This window comes from Filicampus tigris, chromosome 17 (assembly GCF_054856515.1).
Source record: "Filicampus tigris isolate MCC_2025a chromosome 17, RoL_Ftig_1.0, whole genome shotgun sequence".
Classification (NCBI taxonomy): Eukaryota; Metazoa; Chordata; class Actinopteri; order Syngnathiformes; family Syngnathidae; genus Filicampus; species Filicampus tigris.
This window is the reverse complement of record NC_141233.1, coordinates 860,809-884,182: the sequence shown is the minus strand read 5'-3', so window position 1 is coordinate 884,182 and position 23,374 is coordinate 860,809. Positions and strand designations below refer to the sequence as shown.

General features: G+C 40.8%; 1 protein-coding gene and 1 long non-coding RNA gene across 7 annotated transcripts in view; one reads left to right on the top strand and one right to left on the bottom strand.

The window, feature by feature from the left end:
- Positions 1–10,573, top strand: part of LOC147132808 (uncharacterized) — a 29,392-nt gene extending 18,819 nt beyond the window's left edge. Inside the window, exon 3 of the long non-coding RNA XR_015090302.1 lies at positions 10,544–10,573. This is a non-coding gene — a long non-coding RNA (uncharacterized LOC147132808). The remainder of the gene's footprint in view (positions 1–10,543) is intronic.
- The window catches only part of amot (angiomotin), an 85,733-nt gene that overhangs the window by 25,550 nt on the left and 36,809 nt on the right, over positions 1–23,374 (bottom strand). For all 6 annotated transcript variants that reach the window (XM_086057173.1, XM_086057171.1, XM_086057172.1 and 3 more), the window contains 3 exons: positions 19,862–20,011; positions 4,606–4,802; positions 1,774–1,902 (listed from right to left, as the gene is read on the bottom strand). In XM_086057173.1, coding sequence (XP_085913299.1) covers positions 1,774–1,902; positions 4,606–4,802; positions 19,862–20,011 — 476 coding nt within the window. The remainder of the gene's footprint in view (positions 1–1,773; positions 1,903–4,605; positions 4,803–19,861; positions 20,012–23,374) is intronic.

Genomic DNA, 23,374 nt, shown 5'->3' with positions numbered 1-23,374 from the left:
ATAAGCTACGCCCCAAAAACGGGCGGGGAAATTTGTCGTAAACCTAATCACAAAAAAAGCCCTTAAATCATTCCAGAGTCTTTTGAGGTGGGCATTTTAGTACTAATGTCATTTTTACATGCAAACCTATTATATAAGTTCCAATGTTAAGCTCACCCAAGTGTCACTTTAATAACATTTTTCACAATTCTTCTGATGAAACATTGATTTACAAGTACAGTAGTTGAATGGGACTTCATGCCCTGAGGGGGTCTGTATCATTTTTACTGGCACAAAGCAATTTTGAGGAGGGTGGGCTATACCCTGGCACACAAAAAAATACAAATGTCCTGAATTGCTTTACGGCATACTCACTTCCTCCTTTCGCTATAAGGACGGCTCAGGATTTCAAGATACTACGCGCTGGCACGCATGGGAAATGTGGTTGAACACTACCGTTTTCGTCCACATGGCACTGCCATAATCAACAAAAACTGACATATGACCCAGTGTTTCTTTAATGCTCAATTCGGATTTTTTGAAAAAATCAAATTTTTTTGTGTAAACGTTCATATTATATTATGAATGCAACCTTGGTCTTGTCTGCTGTATGAACACATGCGTCGCCAAAGTAACCCGCATGCGCAGAAGAAGAGACGACGTCACACCTGACGTTGTGTTTGAAGTAAACGTGATCCTGCGTATCGGGGCATTTATAAAGTCAAGCGATTAGGTAGCAGGTAGAAATAAATACAGTACTTGGGGGAAATTATGAGGCGTGGCTTTAATATCTCATTTCATGGAGACATCACTAACGATGACGTCACGCCTTAACCGTGCGTAAAAAATGAATCTATCTGAGCCGTTACTACGATTGCCATAAATGTCCACTTTATGCTTTATGTTTCAAGGTGGATTAAATTAAATTAAAATAGAAAGTCAATAGTGTTACTCAAAACAACTTTGTAGATTCGATCCCTTGCTGCCAGCAGTTTCCCTCTGCCTGCGCGGAGCACATTTTGGGCTCCGGATGACGTCAATGTCGGATATATGCGACCTGGCAGTTCACACCGCGAACGCATTGGAAAAGATCGGAAACGTATCCAATCTAGGACCACATATGAAAGTGACCCAGGTCACATTTGAAAAAATGGAGCCGTTCAGACTTTCATAAAAAAATCAGATACCGGTCGCATATGGGCAAAAAAATCAGATCTGGGTTGCATTTGCCTGCGGTGTGAACCTAGCCTTAGTCACTTGTGTTGTGGGTCTTTTTGAATTTGTTCTGACTAGTATGTGAAGGAACTGTATAAAGCAGGAGTGTCAAACTCATTTTTGTCGCGGGCCACATCATAGTTATGGTGTCCCTCGGAGGGCCGTTATGACTGTGAACCCATAGAAATGATTGGTTTATATTATCACATATACACAACTAATTAAGGATACTAATTAAGGATAACTAGTTTTCAAATCATTAGACAGTGTTCAATTCTTCTCAATTTATTTTAAAGGAGGGATTGGTAACAAATGTTTTCAATATCTCATATGTAGTGTTAAAAGTGAAGACAATTTGAAAAATGAATGTCAGCACACAAGATTTGCCTTCGCGGGCCACATAAAAAGATGTCATGGGCCGGATCTGGCCCCCGGGCCTTGAGTTTGACGTGTTGTATAAAGTATTGTTAATTTAAACAATTTAAGAAAAGTCTCCAATTTCTAAAGGGAGTAAAAAATCGTCAACATTCTACACCACTGATAGTTATCAAGAAAAATACAGGTATTCTGAAATGTTACCTGCTTTCCATGTCCAAACATCGGCGATTGGCCATTAGAATCTCTTCTTCTTCTTTTTGAATGCGGGCCTCCACTGATGTGTCATAACTGCTGCTGGGAGAATGACTTAACATTGTGGCAGAGGTGCCCCTGAAAAACAGACAACAATGACTGTATTAAAAAGGGTGAAACAAGCAACATTATGTGTTTGGATTGCTGTAACCAGTGAGTGGCCCATTAGAAAATACCAGAGCTGGGCACTTGACCCTTTTTTGCCGGTCCGGCCGCGATCCTCCACCCTTGACCTGCGTACCCTTCCGGCCGCGCCCCACCGGCCATATTCATAAACATTGTCGGCCCGCGCCCCGTTACGCCCCCAAACCCCCCAACCCCCCCCCAAAAAAGTGTCCGTGATTGACGTCGCCGCGGCAGAGATGCTAATGGCAGAGGCTTTTTAAAGGTGATTAGCTGGCTAATTTACTATTCAAACCTGCTGTGGACACGCTTCAAATGCGTCAGTGGTATTTACCCAACTGCGTGTGCTTACTTGTATTGCGAGCCCCGGGTTGGATTTGTCGCATTGTATGTATAATTATTTGGGTCCAACAGACGACCAGAAGTCGCAGTCAACAAGTTACTTATTTTCCACATTTCCCCTCCTTCACACTTCCCAGCCTTCAAAATAATAGCATACCAGCAAACCACTATACACAGCAGGTTTGCTACGGCGTTTCCGGAAGTAGGGAAGACGAGACAGAAAAAGTGCATGAACTCCACCTTGATGTGCCGGCGTCATCCTTGAGTGCTGCACACACCTTGACTATACTCGTGGACACAAGTTGTTTTGAAACAGTTGTGTTCCAAGTCAGGGGGTGTCGCTTCAAAAAGACAACGACAACAATGGATATTGTGCCTGCTACAACCATAAAGGGACCGAGATGACTAGACGATACATTTAATTTTAGTGCGAAAACGATCTGGAAGGTGGCGGCTAAGGGGGAACGGTGAGTAGCTTCTTTTTACACATACGCCGCTGCCAAACTAGTTTGCTTTGCAGCGGCAACGAGCTGCGTGGTGCATTCTCTCCTCCGTGAGGGAAACTGTACATCATCGCAACATGTGACATAATGGACCGATCAGAGCAGCAACAATTCCTAATGTGTGCGTGGCATGAGTTGCAGACCTGTCGCCAACAGCACAATGTATCGGTCATGTGAATCAATGCGGCAGTTGTCGCTTGCACCTAAAGAAGCCTAAAAAGAAGCCTTTCACTGAGAAGGCTGAGATGAAATTTGGCCGTCTCGCGAGCACGTCACACGCATGAGGGCCGATTTGTGGGCCGGACTAAAATCCACTTCCAGCCATGCTTAGTCGAGCCCTTTTATTAAAATTTGTCAGCCCCCACCCCCCACCCCAAAAATGGGCATCCGGCCGGGTCAGAGGGTCCAGCTCTGGAAAATACAATGCAGAGAAGCATTTACACACATCTGATGTACAACTAAATGTTCTACTTTTCCCTGACTCCAAGGAAAAGTAGAACATTTAGTTGTACATTAATTGTAGAGGGTGCCTAAGTGGTTAGCACAAGTGCCTCACGGTTCTGAGTCATGGGTTCAAATCTGGGCTCTGGCCTTCCTGTGAGGAGTTTACATTTTCTCCATGTGCCTGTATAGGTTTTCTCCGGGTACTCTCGTTTCCTCCCACATTCCAACAACCGGAGGTGGGCATTCCGTCTGACCGACCTGTCTCTCTGTCTATGACGGACGCTCGTTTTGCAGACAATAAACGATAACCGTAAAACTATATAAAAAACATTTTTAAAAAAAGAAGACGGACAAAGCACAAACTGAAGTGAATTTTCGCCCATCTATATATTCCATTATAACTGGGGCAAGTCCGAGCGGACCTCACATTCCATTATTGATGGACGCCTGTTTAGCTGACGGAAACGGAAACACGCACCCGAGTCTCGCGCATGCTTGCTCGCAGGGATGACCACCAAGACGAATGGCGGACGGGACCCAGGCTGCAGATGGATGGCTTCCCAAATCTGTCCATCTGTTTATTTTACTCATTTGCTAACTTGTGCATTTAATATTAGCGTTACGTGACGGAGCCAACTTGACATGCATTAAGAGTCAGTCATAGATGGATGTAACGGAGAGAATATGGTCACTTTTCGAAATAAAATGTTTTTCAGCCTCGGATAATAAATAAACAGGAAGTACTGTACTTTTTTTTTTTTTCTTTCATCTGTGCGGCCCGCCGCAGCCCAGTCCAAAGTGGCCTGCCGCCCGGTACCGGTCAGCGGTCCGGTGGTTGGGGACCCCTGATGTAGGGGATCACGCGCACATTTAGCATTTTTGCATACACAGAAGGTGAGATGAACTAACCATTAGGCCAGTTCAACAGGGAGGAATGCCAAATGTTTGCCAAATGCTCAAGTTCTAGTTGAGTGACCCTTAAAGGGGAAGTCAACGCAAACATTTTTTTTCAAGAATATGTTCTATGCAAGCCCACTAGTTGAAACAGGGAATTCTGATAAATATTGTGTTTGTGGAGTAAGTGTTAATCCACTCATTTTTAGCCATCCCTGGGGGCGGACATTTTGTCTTCTGTCGACTGAAAATGACATCACAACTGCTCGCAACGACCAATCACGGTTCCAACCACCAAGAGCCACAGCGCATGTCCATGGTGAGATACCTGTGCTATTGTAACTTCCATGGGAGTCTTTTGAATAACTCATCATCGAACACATTATCACCCGTAGACAAGATGCTATTATGTCTGAAAGATAAATAAAGTCATTGTGATCATACATATCATGCACATAGTATCATTCCCTTCTACCTTTGAGAAGCAACAGAAGCAGCAGCCTCAAGGGCAAACTGTCTCATGACGCTCTCCTCCAAGTACTTTTGTTCCCATTTGGTCATATCAGCCTCCAGAGCCAAAATGCGCTCCTCCTTCTCCCTCAGGTGCTCCATTAATGCCGTGACACTGTACTCTGATGGGACCACACCATTGTTTTGTGTGCCTCCGTGACGCTGGAAAGGAAAAAGGTATTTTGATAACAATAACTTCAAACTTGATTACAGCTGTATGGATACATTATAATTGAAAAGATGTAAAGCATCACTTAGATTCAATTGTTTTAAAGGGACACTTGGGTGAGCTTAACATTGGCACTTATATAATAGGTTTGCATGTAAAAGCGGCATTAGTACTAAAATGCCCACCTCAAAAGAGTCTGTAGTGATTTAAGGTATTTTTTTGTGATTATCAATCAATCAATCAATCACATTTTATTTATATAGCACTTTTCATACATAAAAATGCAACTCAAAGTGCTTTAAAACATTCAAAGCAAAACATAGAATTATCTTCAATCAAAAGAAAAGATAAATTATTTAAAAGTTGTTGAAAGCCAAACTAAAAAGGTGTGTCTTGAGCTTCCTCTTAAAAATATCAACAGTCTCTGCAGACCTGACGTCCTCTGGCAGGCTATTCCAAAGGTGAGGACCAAAACGGATGAATGCAGCCTCGCCATGAATTTTGGTCCTCACCCTTGGAATAAATAAAAGGCCGGCGCCAGAGGACCTCAGGATCCGCGAGGGCTGGTATGATAAAAGCAAATCAGATAAATAAGATGGCCCAAGACCATTAACACATTTATAAACTAATAAAAGTACTTTAAAATCGATCCTGAAACACACAGGGAGCCAATGCAGCAATTTCAAAACTGGCGTAATGTGCTCCCGCCCTCTGGTTCTCGTCAGCACCCGAGTGGCTGAATTCTGCAGTAGTTGCAGTGGTGAAATGCTCTTTTTCGGGAGGCCACAGAGCAGGGCATTACAGTAATCTAAACGACAGGAAATAAAGGCATGCATCAGCACTTCCGGCGATATTCTTAAGGTGATAAAAAACAATCTTGGTTACATTTTTAATATGAGGAATAAAACTGAACTCAGAGTCAAAAATGACGCCAAGGTTCTTCACACAATGTGAGGGATTAAAAATGTGTAGTTTTGGTAAAAGCTTCTCTCTCTGACCTTCGGGACCGATAACTAAAACCTCAGTCTTGTCCTGATTGAGCTGTAGGAAATTATCTGCCATCCATGACTTGATATCTAAAATGCAATTTAAAAGGGTATCAATGGGTCCTGTGTCATCAGGAGACACGGCAATATACAGCTGCGTGTCATCAGCATAGCTGTGAAAGCTGATGCCGTGTCCCCTGATGACATCCCCGAGGGGAAGCATATAAAGATTAAAAAGTAGGGGGCCTAAAATCGAACCTTGAGGAACCCCACATTTAATTTCATGAGTTTTGGAGGAACAAGTATCCATACTTACAAAGAAATATCGGTCTGTGAGATAGGAATAAAACCAGTCAAAAACAGTACCAGAGATGCCCACTAGATTTTTAAGTCTATTTAATAAAATTTGGTGATCTACTGTATCAAAAGCAGCGCTTAGATCCAGTAGCACCAAGACTGTGAGTTTTCTCACGTCTGCAGTGCACCTAATATCATTTAAGATCCTTAAAAGAGCAGTCTCCGTACTGTGGTTCATCCTAAAACCAGATTGATATTTCTCCAAAATATTATTTGTATTTAAAAAATGATTCAACTGGATGAAAACCAGTTTTTCTAAAATCTTACTTAAAAACGGTAAGTTGGATACGGGTCTGTAATTATTAAAAACGCTCGGGTCAGAACTGCTCTTCTTCAGAAGGGGCTTCACCACCGCCGTTTTAAAGGCAGCGGGGAAGACGCCTGTCTGAAAGAGCAATTGACTATATTTAAAATTTGTTCTTCAAAAAATCCATAGAGTGTCTTAAAAAGAAATGTGGGAATTGGATCCAAAAGGCAGGTTGTTGGGTTTACCTGGGAGAAAACTCGAACAAGTGTCCTTGCATCAACCAGGGCAAAACTTTCCAGTGTTTCCTCATGTAAATATGATTGTCCGGGTTTATTAAAACTTGTGTTTTGACGGGCTAAAAGACTGGATCTTATGTCATCGATTTTACTTCTGAAGTGGTCTGCAAAGTCCTCACAGAGAGCATCTGTTGGTCTCTGTGGGGACTTATTAAAATCAGAACTAGTTAAAAGTTCAAAGGTGGAGAAGAGAACCCTGGGGTTGTTTTTATTGACTGTAATGAGGTTTGAGAAATAGGAAGATCTTGCCAGTTTTACTGTTTTATTGTAGGATTTCAGTTGTTCGCATAAAATTTCATAGTGTACTGTAAGTTTACTTTTTCTCCACCTCCTCTCTGCACTCCTGCATTTTCTCTTTGATATTTTAATAGCATTGTTTCTCCATTAGGTTTACGACAAATCTCCCCCAAAAAGGGGCGTGCCTCATGTTATGTTTTCAGTCTCAGCAGTCTACGTCACGTGAGGAAGGTATGTGTGGTAATATTGCTCGCTTTGTCAGTTCTGTTGTCTAAAACGGTGACCGATCGCCACCAAAATGCAGATGCACATTACTACTCTTGTCCACTTCAACCTGTGAAAGTATAAAAGTGTTCTGCACAATAGTTTGAATTTATTGACAGAAAACATGATCTTATCATGATCAATTCCACAAAATCAAAAATACCGTGGCGATTGCTCCTCCACTTTCACAAGCTGAAACGGACAAGAGCATGAATGTGCAGACGAACCCCGACCGGTTATATTTCGGACATTTAGCGACGCTAAACTCGTGTCTCAGGAGGGAGAGAGACAGCGGCTTGCAGCAGCAGCAGGCAGATTGGAGCTTTACGTCCCCTTCTTCCCTCCCCGGCTTGGTAGGATAGGATAATGGGACGGCTAATAGCAACAACTAGCTTCAGGTCGTTAAAACAAAAGGCGTTAGCACAACAACATTAGCTCCTTACTGTCCACCCAGCGTGTGGAGGTAAAGATGAGCCTGTGTCTTCATGTCGCCTCGCAAGTAGTCGCGCGCGGTGTCCCTGCTTTTTGCTTGCAGCCGCCACCTTCTGCCTGAGTGAAGCGGTGTGAGAGTGACAAAAACCCTCATCGAACAGCCAACGAAAAGTTCCAGCGAGGCTGACTGCACAGCTGAATGTGGCCGCATTGGAATGTGCCATTTCGGCTGTTACCTTCCAAATTGGACGGCGTGTTGTAGGTCGAAATACTGGGACCATTCCTCAATCAAATAAATGTGCACGTCTACTCATTCCCACTTCAGTCTCTGTAAATATCCTGTAAATATCCTGACTGGTGTTTAATGCCTCGCCCGTCCTAACCGTGATCAGCAAAGAGGCAGTTTATTTTTATTTTTTTAAAGCAAAGAAGCAGTGTGCGCTCGTCCCAGCCTAAATCTATGTAGCTCTGCTGACTTCCACATTTCCTCATTCTCATATAAATCAGCCACGGAGAGGTTAATCCTTTTGATATGTAGAAGTGGCCATTTTTAAAGATGTCCACATAAATTTTGGTGCCAATTGATTGCCATTTTTGGACGTTATAAGCAATAAAAGTACAATGATTTCCAATGGAGGGTTTGGAATCGGTTCCTTGCGTGACTCCGGCCGAACAAGGATAGAACGGTAGGGGGCGCGGCTATTGTGCTCATTATCAAGGGGCGTTATTCATGGAGTCACTTATTTCCTAATTTCTCCAAAATGAATGGATAAAATAGAAAATGGCAACTCTTTTCATTTTCCTGATAAAAAAATATATAAAATGAACTTGTTAGTGAAAACATGGCCATCCCGGCCCCACCGTCCCTTTAATACAAAGGTCTGAATGGATTTTGGTGAAATTTGGGACGGATTTATTTATTTATGCAAGCACTAACTTCACTTTCTATTATGATCTGGATCGAAACTGGATCAAGCATAGGCAACTGGCAAATTATCATGCATTTTTATATACACACACACACATACATATACATATACATATACATGTATGTATATATATATATATACATGTATGTATATATATATATATATATATATATATATATATATATATATATATATATATATATATATATTAGGGTTGTCAATTTAGCGCGTTATTTTCGGTGTTAATCCAATTTTAAAGGTCAAAGGCTGCTGGTCACCATGATGTATACATGTATATTTTAAACAAAGCTTCAAAGTAGAGGAGGCGTTACATCTGCTTCAAAATATTGACGATGAGGATGAATTGCTCGGCTGAGTCCCCCTGCCCCGTGGTGATATTGACGTACGCGTTGTTAATGTCACCCTTAAAATTTGTTCTTCCTTATCTTCGGAGGCCGTGGTATGGCGGGTTACAATATAGGTTTGACTTTATGTGTTTATTCTGGCGTCTTCCTTGGTAAGGACAGTGTTTTGTTGCGTCTTCGTATTCAGACGTGAACAGTCCAGCTCTAATTCACCTCTCTCTCTCCTTTCTTCTCCGCCCAGGAAACGCACGGTACTAAACCCAACAAAAAGGAATAAATACTTAAACACATTATAAATAAATAAATATATACTCACAAAACAATATTACAGCATTTTAGAAAAATAATACAGACAAAATAATCTGCCGTTTGCGCCAAAGCAGCTGTATTTTATAACAGCACGACCAACGCAGCGTGATCGAGAGCCGCACGGGACAATCTCAGCGGTACACCACCTGTTTCTCATTCATTTATCTGACACAATTTACATTAAAATATACCCACAACAGAATTTTAATAAACAAAATACCTTTATTAGACACTCGAGCAGCGAGTGACATCCGTAAAAATGACTGCTCTCGTAGTTCTCATGAAGAAATAAACATATCTGTCAGAACAACACTAATGTAAATGATTATTTGTGTGGGTGCGTGTATGCACGGACGCGTGTGCGCGTCTAGTTGTGTGTGTGTGTGTGTGTGTGTGCGCGTGTTTGAAAGGGCTGAGGGGCTGTTTTGTGAGTTGAATCCAATGCTTGTTTTTTCAATTGAAGGAGAAGTCAAACCAAACATATTTTTCAAGAATATGTTCAATGCAGCCCCCCTAGTTAAAACAAGGCATTTTGATTAATATTGCGTTTGGGGAATATGAGTTAATTTGTAAAATCCATCAATTTTTGACCATCTCAGGGGTCGGCCATTTATCACTTCTGTCAACTGAAAATGATATCACACATGCCTTGAGGGCTCAAATAACTACCAATCATGGCTCAGTTTAAGAAAACAGGTGAGCTGTGATTAGTTGTTACCTGAGCCCTGAGCAACTGTGATGTCATTTTCAGTAGACACACATGACAAAATGGCCGCCCCCAGTGATGGCTAAAAACAGGTGGATTAACTCTTATTCCACAAACGCAATAATTATCAGAATACCTTGTTTCAACTAGTGGGCCTGCATAGAACATATTCTTGAAAAAAATATGTTTGGGTTGACTTCCCTTTAATAAAGTATTTCTATAAGAAAATCAATCCTCTTTTTCATGTTAAGGGTATTAAAATTCAAAATTTGATTTTTTTTTTCAATAAATAAAATATGAGATTAACTACGAGTTAACGATGAAAAAATGTGATTAACTACGATTCAATATTTTAATCGCTTCACAGCTCTAGTATATATAATATATACTGTATATATATGTATATATATATGTATATATATATGTATATATATATATATATATATATATATATATATATATATATATATATATATATATATATATATATATATATAAATCGCACGCAGTATGCATTCCAATTTAAACAGAAAGTCACACCAGATTATGTGAATGCAGGAGGTCCCAAAATATAATTGTTATATTTATAAACAATGTCCATTATAGAGAATTGGGAAGAAGAGGATACGATACAGCGAGCCCCGACGAAGATGGACGAACACAGACAACGCGAAGGAGCAACATTTTGGATGCGGCTTTGGAACGAGGAGCGGAGGGAACAGAGTGGCGGCGAGCCGGTGGTGGGAAAGAAAGAGTGGAGGCTGCGCAGCGAATGAAGGACAAGCTACAACGATTCAGACGAAAATAAAGCTCGTTGGACATAGTATTGGAGGTACAAGGGTGGGAAAATCACAAGTCAGGTAAATTGTTCATTTCTGATACTAAATAACAGAGAAGATGAAAGGAAGGACTCTAGAGGTCTATTTCATATTTCTTTACTCTTGGTATGTTATGTAACTGAATGTTAAGTTGTGAATTTAACAGCCTTAAGCAAACATGATCGACTCGGGGGAGAGAGGTTAATTGGGTGGTATAGGAAGGGGATGTTTAGACATAATGGACAGTACAGTGTTGGGTCTAGAGAGAGGCCCTCATCTCAGAGGACCATGTAGTGTTAGGGGCACCGGGATATTTGGGAGACAGCCCCAGGGTTTGACCCACCCCCTGATTATGTTTTTGAATTTTTCTTTTTAGGTGATGTTTTGTTTACATTGTTGTATAGTTCATTCCAGTTGGGGAGCACATTTAAGGATTCAATAAAAAGTTAATAATGGATAATAGTATCAAGATAATATCGCTAAATATAAGAGGCTTGAGTACGCCAGCAAAGAGAGGGAAGGTTATGACAAAACTGAAAAAAGAAAAAGCACAAATTATAATGTTGCAAGAGACTCATTTATCCCAACTAGAACATGAAAAATTTGGCTACAAGAACTTATTCTCTAGCACATACAAGAAAGGCCGTAAGAGAGGAGTAATAATTTTGATGGCGAACTCAATCCATTTTGAATGTGAAAAGGAAATCAAAGATAAAGAGGGAAGGTTTGTCCTAGTGAAGGAGAGGGTAGCAAATGAATTAATCACATTGGTTAATGTATATGCACCCCCTGAAAGTGACGAGTATTTTTTCAAATGTCTATATGATCTCATTGCAGTGGAATCAGAAGGGATATTGATTTGCGGGGGGGATATAAATGTAGCTTTGTGCCATGGAAGTGATACTACAAGTCTAAACAGAAATAGGAAAAAATTGTCACGCTATGTTAACATGTCATTGGAAGAGATGGGACTGATGGATATGTGGAGACATATGCACCCACTAGAGAGGGAATATACGCATTTTTCAGCTGCTCATAAAGTGTACTCAAGGATAGATTATTTATTCATGAATGTAGGTGACTGCCATCTTGTTGAGGAGTGTAATATTGGTGCGGCAGTAGTATCAGACCACAATCCATTGACTTTGAAAATAGGTCTGAACAAGAGGAAGCGAAATACAGTATGGAGATTGAACACAAGATTATTCAATACTGAACAGAGGAAGCTGGCTATTAGAAAAGACATCGACACATATGTGACAGAAAATGACAATGGTGAGGTGGACCCAATGATACTGTGGGATGCCATGAAGGTGGTTGTTAGAGGAAAACTAATTGCAGAGGCTGCTCAGATAAAAAAGAATAATTTAGAATTATACAGGAAATACATTGGAAAATTAAGGTTGCTAGAAAAACAAAATTATGATTCAAAGGACTCTATTCTTTACGAGGAGATAAAGGGCCTAAAGAGCAAAATAAACATAATATTGGCAGAAGAAGTGGAAAAAAGAGTACATTTGTAAAACAGAGTTATTATGAAATAGGCCCGAGAGCCACCAAATTATTATCGAGACGCATAAGAAAACAGCAAAATATTAATAGTATTAACAAAATAAGAGATCCACGTACACAGGAATTGCTTCACCCTCTGGAGGATATTCAATCAATCAATCAATCACATTTTATTTATATAGCACTTTTCATACATAAAAATGCAACTCAAAGTGCTTTAAAACATTCAAAGCAAAACATAGAATTATCTTCAATCAAAAGAAAAGATAAATTATTTAAAAGTTGTTGAAAGCCAAACTAAAAAGGTGTGTCTTGAGCTTCCTCTTAAAAATATCAACAGTCTCTGCAGACCTGACATCCTCTGGCAGGCTATTCCAAAGGTGAGGACCAAAACGGCTGAATGCAGCCTCGCCATGCATTTTGGTCCTCACCCTTGGAATAAATAAAAGGCCGGCGCCAGAGGACCTCAGGATCCGCGAGGGCTGGTATGATAAAAGCAAATCAGATAAATAAGATGGCCCAAGACCATTAACACATTTATAAACTAATAAAAGTACTTTAAAATCGATCCTGAAACACACAGGGAGCCAATGCAGCAATTTCAAAACTGGCGTAATGTGCTCCCGCCCTCTGGTTCTCGTCAGCACCCGAGCAGCTGAATTCTGCAGTAGTTGCAGTGGTGAAATGCTCTTTTTCGGGAGGCCAGAGAGCAGGGCATTACAGTAATCTAAACGACAGGAAATAAAGGCATGCATCAGCACTTCCGTGTTAGCCTGAGAGAGAAACGGGCGGACTCTGGCGATATTCTTAAGGTGATAAAAACCAATCTTGGTTACATTTTTAATATGAGGAATAAAACTGAGCTCAGAGTCAAAAATGACGCCAAGGTTCTTCACACAGTGTGAGGGATTAAAAATGTGTAGTTTTGGTAAAAGCTTCTCTCTCTGACCTTCGGGACCGATAACTAAAACCTCAGTCTTGTCCTGATTGAGCTGTAGGAAATTATCTGCCATCCATGACTTGATATCTAAAATGCAATTTAAAAGAGTATCAATGGGTCCTGTGTCATCAGGAGACACGGCAATATACAGCTGCGTGTCATCAGCATAGCTGTGAAAGCTGATGCCGTGTCCCCTGATGACATCCCCGAGGGGAAGCATATAAAGATTAAAAAGTAGGGGGCCTAAAATCGAACCTTGAGGAACCCCACATTTAATTTCATGAGTTTTAGAGGAACAAGTATCCATACTTACAAAGAAATATCGGTCTGTGAGATAGGAATAAAACCAGTCAAAAACAGTACCAGAGATGCCCACTAGATTTTTAAGTCTATTTAATAAAATTTGGTGATCTACTGTATCAAAAGCAGCGCTTAGATCCAGTAGCACCAAGACTGTGAGTTTTCTCACGTCTGCAGTGCACCTAATATCATTTAAGATCCTTAAAAGAGCAGTCTCCGTACTGTGGTTCATCCTAAAACCAGATTGATATTTCTCCAAAATATTATTTGTATTTAAAAAATGATTCAACTGGATGAAAACCAGTTTTTCTAAAATCTTACTTAAAAACGGTAAGTTGGATACGGGTCTGTAGTTATTAAAAACGCTCGGGTCAGAACCGCTCTTCTTCAGAAGGGGCTTCACCACCGCCGTTTTAAAGGCAGCGGGGAAGACGCCTGTCTGAAGAGAGCAATTGACTATATTTAAAATTTGTTCTTCAAAAAATCCATAAAATGTCTTAAAAAGAAATGTGGGAATTGGATCCAAAAGGCAGGTTGTTGGGTTTACCTGGGAGAAAACTCGAACAAGTGTCCTTGCATCAACCAGGGCAAAACTTTCCAGTGTTTCCTCATGTAAATATGATTGTCCGGGTTTATTAAAACTTGTGTTTTGACGTGCTAAAAGACTGGATCTTATGTCATCGATTTTACTTCTGAAGTGGTCTGCAAAGTCCTCACAGAGAGCATCTGTTGGTCTCTGTGGGGACTTATTAAAATCAGAACTAGTTAAAAGTTCAAAGGTGGAGAAGAGAACCCTGGGGTTGTTTTTATTGACTGTAATGAGGTTTGAGAAATAGGAAGATCTTGCCAGTTTTACTGTTTTATTGTAGGATTTCAGTTGTTCGCATAAAATTTCATAGTGTACTGTAAGTTTACTTTTTCTCCACCTCCTCTCTGCACTCCTGCATTTTCTCTTTGATATTTTGATAGCATTGTTTCTCCACGGGGGTACAGTCTTTGTTTTTGTTGTTTTAATTAAAAGTGGAGCTACTGAATCTAATGATGATTTAAGATGTAGGTTAAAATTGTCAACAATAAGATCACAGGGTGCAGGTAAAATGTCAGCAGGAGTGTTTTTTAAGATCTCGATAAAATTTGCTGCCACCTCAGAAGATAGGTAGCGTTTCTTCACTGTTCTGACCGGGACTGCTAGATGGTTAAAACTGGCGATGTTAAAATAGACACAGTAGTGGTCTGACACTGCCAAGTCAACAACAGAGGACACACCAGCAGACAAGCCATAGGTTATAACCAAATCCAGGGTGTGTCCTCTGTTGTGAGTTGGCTGCAAGACGTGCTGTTTAAAATCCAAGCAGTTTAAAAGGTTTGAAAAATCTCTGGATAGTGGGTCCGAGATGTTGTCCATGTGTATATTAAAATCGCCAGTTATTAATATCCTGTTATAACTGGAATATAAAATGGATAAGAATTCTGAAAATTCTGTAATAAAAGAAGTGGAATGATGGGGAGGTCTATAGACGGTAATGCAGAGAATAGGGGGACTGCTAAAAACAAAGGCATGGTGTTCAAACGATAAATAGCTGCTAAAAATGATCTCCTTTGATAAAAGAGTATTAATAAAAATTGATGCAGTCCCGCCTCCTCTTTTGCCATCCCTTGTAGAAAATAAAAAGTTAAAATTCGGTGGGCAAGCCTCGTTGAGAGCAACTGGAGCATCTGTACCAAGCCATGTCTCAGACAAAAGTATACCATGTAAATTATTGTCTAAAATCAGGTCGTTTATGATAAAAGTTTTGTTTAAAAGGGAGCGCACGTTCAGCACGGCCAGATTAATTATTGTGCTGGACGTGCGCTCATGGTGGTACGAATGAGCAGTATTAACATATACTAGATTACCACTGTTAAAACCACGTTGTTTGTGTGTGCAAGGGAAGCGTCTGCCGGTGATGGTTTCAATGGGAAAATTGTCCGATAGTGGTAATGATAATGAGGGCCTGCAGGGGGAGGTAGTGAGGGTGGTGGTACTGTGAGCAGCTGGTATTGGTCTGTAAGTGATGGTAGTGACATTGTCATTGCAGCGTTTATGAGTAGAAGAAGAAATATGATTGGTAAACAAGAGTCAGCTGGGAGTGGAATTGGTTATGACATGGTGGATGTTAGCGGCTAAAATCTTGCTACCAAGAGAGTTCGGATGAACACCATCCGGCTGATAAAAAGACGGGCGATTCCAGAATAGGTTAAAATTGTCAATAAAAGCAAAGTCAAGGTGGCCACAAGTGCGTAGGAGCCACGTGTTCAAGCTTAAAAGGCGGCTGAAGCGCTCGGCTCCGCGAGACAATGCCGGCAAAATGCCACTCACCCAGACCGACAGACCGCAGGTTCTTAACAAGGCAAAGAGGGCGTGAAAGTCTCTCTTCGTCTGCTCAGACTGTCGGCGTATTGTCTCGTTTGTCCCAACGTGAACGATGAGCCGGGTAATGGATGATGGCAGAGAGTCAAGAACACCCGGCAGGATGTTAACTATGTCCATGACTTTCGCTCCGGGAAAACAGCGGGTGACGCAGCCGGGATAGTGAGTACGTCTAATGGTGCTGTCGCCAATTATAACGGTGGTCGGTGGGTGACGTGAGGAGGGAACGCCAAGGGACTCACCACCGGCGGAAGATTCACGACCCCACTGTCCAGGATGGCTCCGCCGAGGCCGAGTGAAGACGGTGGATGACACCGATGAGTGTCGCCGATGATGCTGGTGATGACGACCACCCTTGTACCGGGACACCGCGTCCCGGAGCAGCCCGACGCGTGAGTGGACGGCCGTGTCACCGGCGGACCCGCCCAACATGGGGTTCCCGGCCGAGGTCGTCGCCGTGGGTGGCGGGGAATCCGAGGGAGCCCCTGGGAGCACAGCCCCAGCGTCGGACGCAGCAGTCGGTCTCTCCGACTGCTGTAGTGCAGTGATGGGCACAGGAGACTCACTCGCCAGGGCGGCGAACCGATTCCCCAGGACCAGTTGGGGGCGGTGGGGTGGCTCCCCGGCCCTCCGGCCGCGGGACACCACCTTGACCCAGGTGTCACTCTGCAGCGGTGTCGAGCAGGATGGCCCCGGGCAGGCAATTGGATCCCACTTCGCCGTGTCCGAGAGGCCAGCCGCCTCAGCCGTCATTGTCGCCGACAGGATTTCACGAGCGCGCCTCCTCATGACCACCGCGGAGAGTTCGGGGAAACGGGTCGCGAAGCAAGAGATGACCGATTCCTTCTCATGGAGCTCCTCTGAGAGACGACGAATATCCCTTCTTAGGTCAGAGATTGTCTTATTTGCCTTCTCCAGCAGGCCATTGTGTTCGTCGCTGTCGTCTGAAGGCATTTTAATACACTAGCTCCAAGCTAGCCCGTTTCCGTCTCAAGCTAGCTGTATGCTAGTCCGCGAGATCAAGCGACCCAGAGATTAACAAAAATTTAAATAAATAAATAATAATAAAAAATAAGATAAAAATAGTCTCCAAAAATTAAAAAGAGTAAAAACGCAACGCGCAGGTGAGGTAGATTCGAAGGCGAAAGTGCAGAAGTGCAATCGATACCATCCACGTCCAAACTCTGACCATTGATATTGGGAAGGTAATTAAGGAATACTATAGTAAGTTGTATGAGCAACCTTTGTCAGCGGGAGAAGGTGTGATGGAGGAATTTTTGAAGACAGTAGACTTGCATTCGATTGGCTCATCCCAAAATAAGAAATTAATAGCAGAAATTACAGAAAAAGAGGTGTCAGATGCTCTTGAAGAACAGAAAAAGCCCCGGGAGTGATGGATATAGTGCAGAATGGTATAGATTTATAAAGAACCGACAAGCACAAGATAACATTAGAAGAGTTCATATAGTAAACCAAGCTCAAAAGGTCAAACAGAAGACCTTATTAGTAAATGTAGATGCGGAAAAGGCCTTTGACTCAGTAAATTGGATTTTTTTATTTAAAGTATTGGAAAGATTTGGCTTCAGTAGTAAGTCTGTGCAATGTATTAGGTCATTATACCATCAACCCAAAGCCAGAATTAAAATTAATAGCAACCTGACAGACAGAATATATTTACAACGAGACAGGGCTGCTGTCTCTCACCCACTTTGTTCGCCCTTTTTATTGAGCCATTAGCGCAAGCAGTACGACAGAGTGAAGAAATTATAGGAGTAACAATAAACAACATAGAAAATAAGATTGGACTTTATGCTGATGATGTAATTGCGTACCTCAGACAACCAGAGAACTCTTTACCCGCACTAATGAATCTATTTGAAACATATGGTCATATATCTGGATATAAGGTTAATATTTCAAAAAAACAGGTACTGAAGATCCACTACACTCCATCGAGGTTCATATCAATTCAACTGGAACCAAGATGCATTTCGATATTTAGGGGTCCACATCACCAAAAAATGAACTGATTTGTACAAAGTAAATTATGATATTATCAATCGGGAAATTCAAAAGGACATAGAGAGATGGTCTACTTTAACAATGGACTTTAGCTCACGAGTCGAGGTGATCAGAATGAATATACTGCCTAGATTTCTCTACATGTTCCAATCCTTACCAGTAGAGGTCCCACAAACACAGTTTGTACACTGGGATAGGGCAATATCTAGATTCGTTTGGAGTGGAAAACACCCAAGAGTGAGATATGCGACTTTACAATTACCAAAAGTACAAGGAGGTGTGTGTCTCCCAAATTTAAAGAAGCACTTCCTCGCTGCCCAATAAAGATATATAGTATGCTGGTATAATACAGAATATGCGGCTAAATGGAAAGGTATGGAAAGAGAGTTTGAGGGTTACCTAATTCAGAGTTTGGTTGGAGATAAAGTTATATATGATAAGGTGCGGGAAAAACTAGATCCTGTTACTTTATTCACTCTGGAGTTGTGGTTTACAGTTACACAGAAACATAAAATTGAGGATATAAAGCTGTTGAAGTGGGTGGCATATGATAAAGGTTTCAAACCGAACAAATATGACAGGGAATTTCAACGGTGGATATGTAAGGAAATAACAGCTTGGTGCACCTTGTTGGACGGAGGGGAAATGAAAAGTTTCCAAGATATGAAGGAAGAAGCTGTTCTGGACAGCCATGACTTCTATAGATATTTACAAGCAAGGGATTATTATATGAAAAAGATCAGACTTGATCTCGCACATGAAGTATGGGGTGTAAACTCAATTTATACTCAAATCCTATAAAAGTAATCTTTCAGAATTATTCCTGCACTATACAAAGATTGGATGAGAAATAAGAATTCAACTAATTATGTAAAGACGAAATGGGATTCTGAATTTGGGATAGAAATCACAGAGCAACAATGGTGTAGGATGTGGAGTGCACATCAATCGACCACAAGCTCACAATCATGGAGAGAGTTCTCATGGAAAAATTTAATAAGGTTTTTTGTAACCCCCAAAATTAAAAATAGGTATTCAAAAACGAATCTCAACTGTTGGAGGGATTGTGATGAAATGAATGCAGATCATGCACATATCTTTGGGAAATGTCATAAAATAACCCCTTTTTGGAAAAAAATACATACGGCAATACAAAAAAATTGTAAGGTATAATGTCCCTTTTGACTGTAAAACTTTATACATGAATGACTTTGGTGAAGGGAAGATATATGATGGGGATAAATATCTAGTGAAAATATTATTAGTTGCATGTAAAAAAGCTATATCTAGAAAATGGTGTAATGTAGAACCACCTGACCAGGATCAATGGATGGCAATTGTGGAGGAAATCCGTATGATGGAGATACTGACTTTTCGTATGAGACTACAGGGTACTCAAGGAGACTGAAAATGGGAAAAATGGACATGTCTAAAACCGGACTGACAAATGGCGATTGATAAGAGGAAGAAGAGGAAGTGGAACTGAATTGTGAAAGAAATGTGACTCCCCAGGTGTTGGTGTTATTGTTAGTTATTTTGTTTTGTTTTGTTTTTATTTTACCTTTTTGATGTGTGTTTTCAAATATGCTGAAGAAAAATAAAAATCAAAGTTAAAAAAAAAATTGTTTTAATTTTATTTAAAAATGTATTTATGTTAGGTGAAGTCTATGAAGGCTGTCTTTTTTTCTTTTGTCAAAACAAATAGCCCATTTATGTTAAATTGTCAAGTGCGGTGACAGATTTGAACTGCAGCGCATTCATTCAAATTGCAGTGCTCATGCACACCAGCACACCGCTTATGTGCCGCATTGGTAATATCACAGTTGTAACTGGCTTCTCCAATGTGGCCGGCAATGAACCTGACTTACACACACCTGTAACGTAAATGTCAGAAAATTCAAAATCAATTTGGATTTGTGTACCTGTTGCATGCGTAGTGATTCCAGCTCTTTCTCCAGCCTTGTACGAAGTCGATGTTCAAGTTGTTCTCTCTTCTCACAGGCTGCCTGTAGCTGAGCTAGAGCTTGTTGCATTCTCTCCACCTTTTCCACATAAACTTGTTTCTTATTTAGCTAAACACGCACACAGACACATACAGACACAGGCTGATGAGATTAATATTAAGGCGCTTCTGCTTTTCGCCATGACTTTACCCCAAAACTAGAACATTTTGCTATGACTTTGCATGTTCACAACTAGGGCCGAACTATTATTGAAAATGAGCAAATTGCTTTTTTTTCCCTAAAAATTGTGATTGCGATTTTATAAAATATATGTTTCCGATGTCCTTTTCAATGATATATAATTTTAACAAATAAGCACTTAATTAATCTTTATTGGAACAATTTCAGATCTATTAAAGATAAAGGGTATAAAGATAAAGACAAATGAAGCAATAGTTAATATGAAAGACAGTTTATTACTCTACTTCAATTAAAGGTTCTAAACTTACTAAATACTTTGACATGTAGTCTTTCTTGCAAGTGTTTATCATGACAACATAATTCTGCCACACAAGTGTGATGTAAATATTAATTACTGTATGTATACTATACTGGAAATCAGTAAGAAATCAAATTAAAATGCAGATTATCGTGAGTCGTTTGCCTTTTATTTTGAAGTAGTTGCAGTTCTCTTTCCTGTGCTGGTTTTTGTTTTTGTTTTCGGGGCTGGGCGTGCACAGGTATGCTGAGCTCCTCACAGCTGTTCCCCATCACTCATCACATCCAGTATTTAGCTTCCGGTCAGATTTCCACTCCTCGACAGAACGTCTTGTCACTTCCCAAGAACAGCCCCAAGTGTTGAGAGCTCAGCCACTGCCATGCCCGGTCCTCAGTGTCTTTGTTACTTTTGATTCTTTGTTTAATAAAGTTGATTTGTTACTTTTGCATCTGCCTGTGTCTGGGTCTCTCTGTCTTCTGTACTGCTTTTACAGAAAATGACATCACAGTTGCTCAGGGTTTAGGTAACGACCAATCACAGCTCACCTGTTTTCTGAAGCTGAGCCATGATTGGTTGTCAGCAGACGCCAGAGCAACTGTGATGTCATTTTTCAGTTGACTGATGTGACAAAATGGCCCCTGAGATGGCTAAAAAGGGGTGGATTTTGCTGATTAACTCATATTCCACAAACACAATATTAATCTGAATCCCTTGTTTCAACAGGTGGGCCTGCATGGAACATATTCTTGGAAAAAAATGTTTGGGTTGACATTTTTTAACAATCTCCAGCCAATAACATCACACATGCTAAAATGTAGGGAAAGTAAGAGTATACCTGTTTGACGAATCTTTTTCCAATTTAAAAAAAACAGCAGCATGCATTATGGGGGCATCACCTCATCAGTAATGATGAGAAAAATAATTTTGTATGTCTTCATTTTCATTCATGAAATCAGACAACGCAACATATCGCCACACACAGACCAGTGGCAGGTGCTGGTCATTCCAATGAAGGGTGTCAATACACAATCTGTGACGCCTGCACAATCTAAGTCGCACATGCGCAGATCTTTGATCGCTAACTACAGCAACTGCACTAGGACAAAACATGTAGTATTGCCTTGGCACAATCTGTGGTATGCATTCGAAAAAAAAAATAAAGTATATACAGTATTTATGACATGTGATTCTTTCATATCATCTTGCTCAAGTAGAAAAGTGTTTTAAACTTTTATTTTCCGTGCAACTAACCACAGTAGGTTACTATCTACATCCATTGTATATTTTCTAATCAATATCTAGCAAAATTAAACAAAACGCTTCTCTACAAAGCATGAAAAATGCAAAACTGAGCAAACAATCAACATTTTGGTGTATGTACAGTAAATAAAATACACGTTCTAAGGTCACTATATCTTCATTACAAAAACAATTAGTTTGTTATACATATAATGATATAAAAATATAAAATATTAATATTTTCTAAAATCTTTATTAATCAAAACCAGCATCCAATCATATTTTCCATAAAACATGAGAACTATAAACTGAGCACACAAGCAACTGAACTGTGTATTACAACAAAAACAGGTCTATTCGGAAATTAAAATCATACTATTTACTATTTTAACGGCCTATTTTGTTTTAAGTCTCTTCAGTGTCTTTCTGAAATGTTCCATTTGATCAAAGTGTTGTTAATTACCTGTTTCCCATTTTGTTTCACTGTCCCATATTTAATGTCAAACTCATTCTAAAGATAACTAAGATATAGTAGACGGGAGGGCACGTCATAAGAATCTATTAGTATGTAATATGTATTATGTATGTTTTCAAAATTGCAACGCTGATTGCGCAGGCATTATATAGGTTTTTTGGTCTCATGCTGCGTTCACACCAATCGCGGATGAGCGTCCCGCTTCGCTTTATTTGCTGGTGTTTGACCGCAGAAAATTTGAAACCTGAATGCTGCAGCCGCTCATTCGCGCAGAGCGGAGAGGGGAAGGGCTTCGCTTAGTAGTAGACGACGCCAGCATTTTTTGACATCGCAATAAAGTGTCCGACACTGTGCAAACAATATTGCCGTCTTGGTAAAGTTCAACAGCTGTAAAAATCAAAAGAAAGAAAGTAAAAACATACCAGGTGTACCAAGCTCCTCACTCACGGTTCTTCAAGCCTGCTCTCTTTTTTTTCTTGTCCCGGTAGTGGGAGCTGGCCACGTTATATCGCTCAGGATATCCACAAACGGCAACAATAATCTTTTCCTCCATTTCGCTATCCACACAAACCCTGCCGAGTGTACAGGACGCTGTGTGCAACGTAGTACTCCCAGATGCCGATTGGCTGCCCCGAGGCGAAGAGGGAAAAAAAGTTCATCTGTTTTAACTGCGCCAAATGGACGAATTACTGCTCGGGCGCCAATAATAACAATTATTTCTCCAAAAACAAGAGGGACCTCGCAGTGGACGTGCGCTACATTTTTTCCATGTGTTGCACTGAACAACTTTTTTTATGAAGTGATCGACCTGTGTCGATTCTGTCGCCTTCAATGCTGTCTGTGTGTTGTTGGAACTTGCTGTGTGCCGGTGTGGCGCACACACATTTCCTATTGGTTGTACTTTGCTCGTGTCTGTCGATTGCTCTGCGCCGCGCACACTATTGGTACTTTGTTTGTTTTGGGTGGCTTCTTCCGTGCGACGAATTAGGAATCAAAATGTGGTAACGACATTTTAAAACCTGAACGATTCCGGGAGAACCAAAGTGGTAGTCCGGCTTCCACTCGATTCTCAGTGGCCAACCCTACTCCTCTCTCATCGCTCCTCTATAGATAAGAGATGCTAAAAAGATGAGCCTCTACCGCGTGTGTGGCCACTACACTCTGGACCACATTTACTTCTGTAAAGACTACATTGAGAATGACGTCATCTCCTCTTCTGCGTATCCGGGTCACTTTGGTTCACACACCAGACAGACTGAGCTTGCATTTAATATGTAAT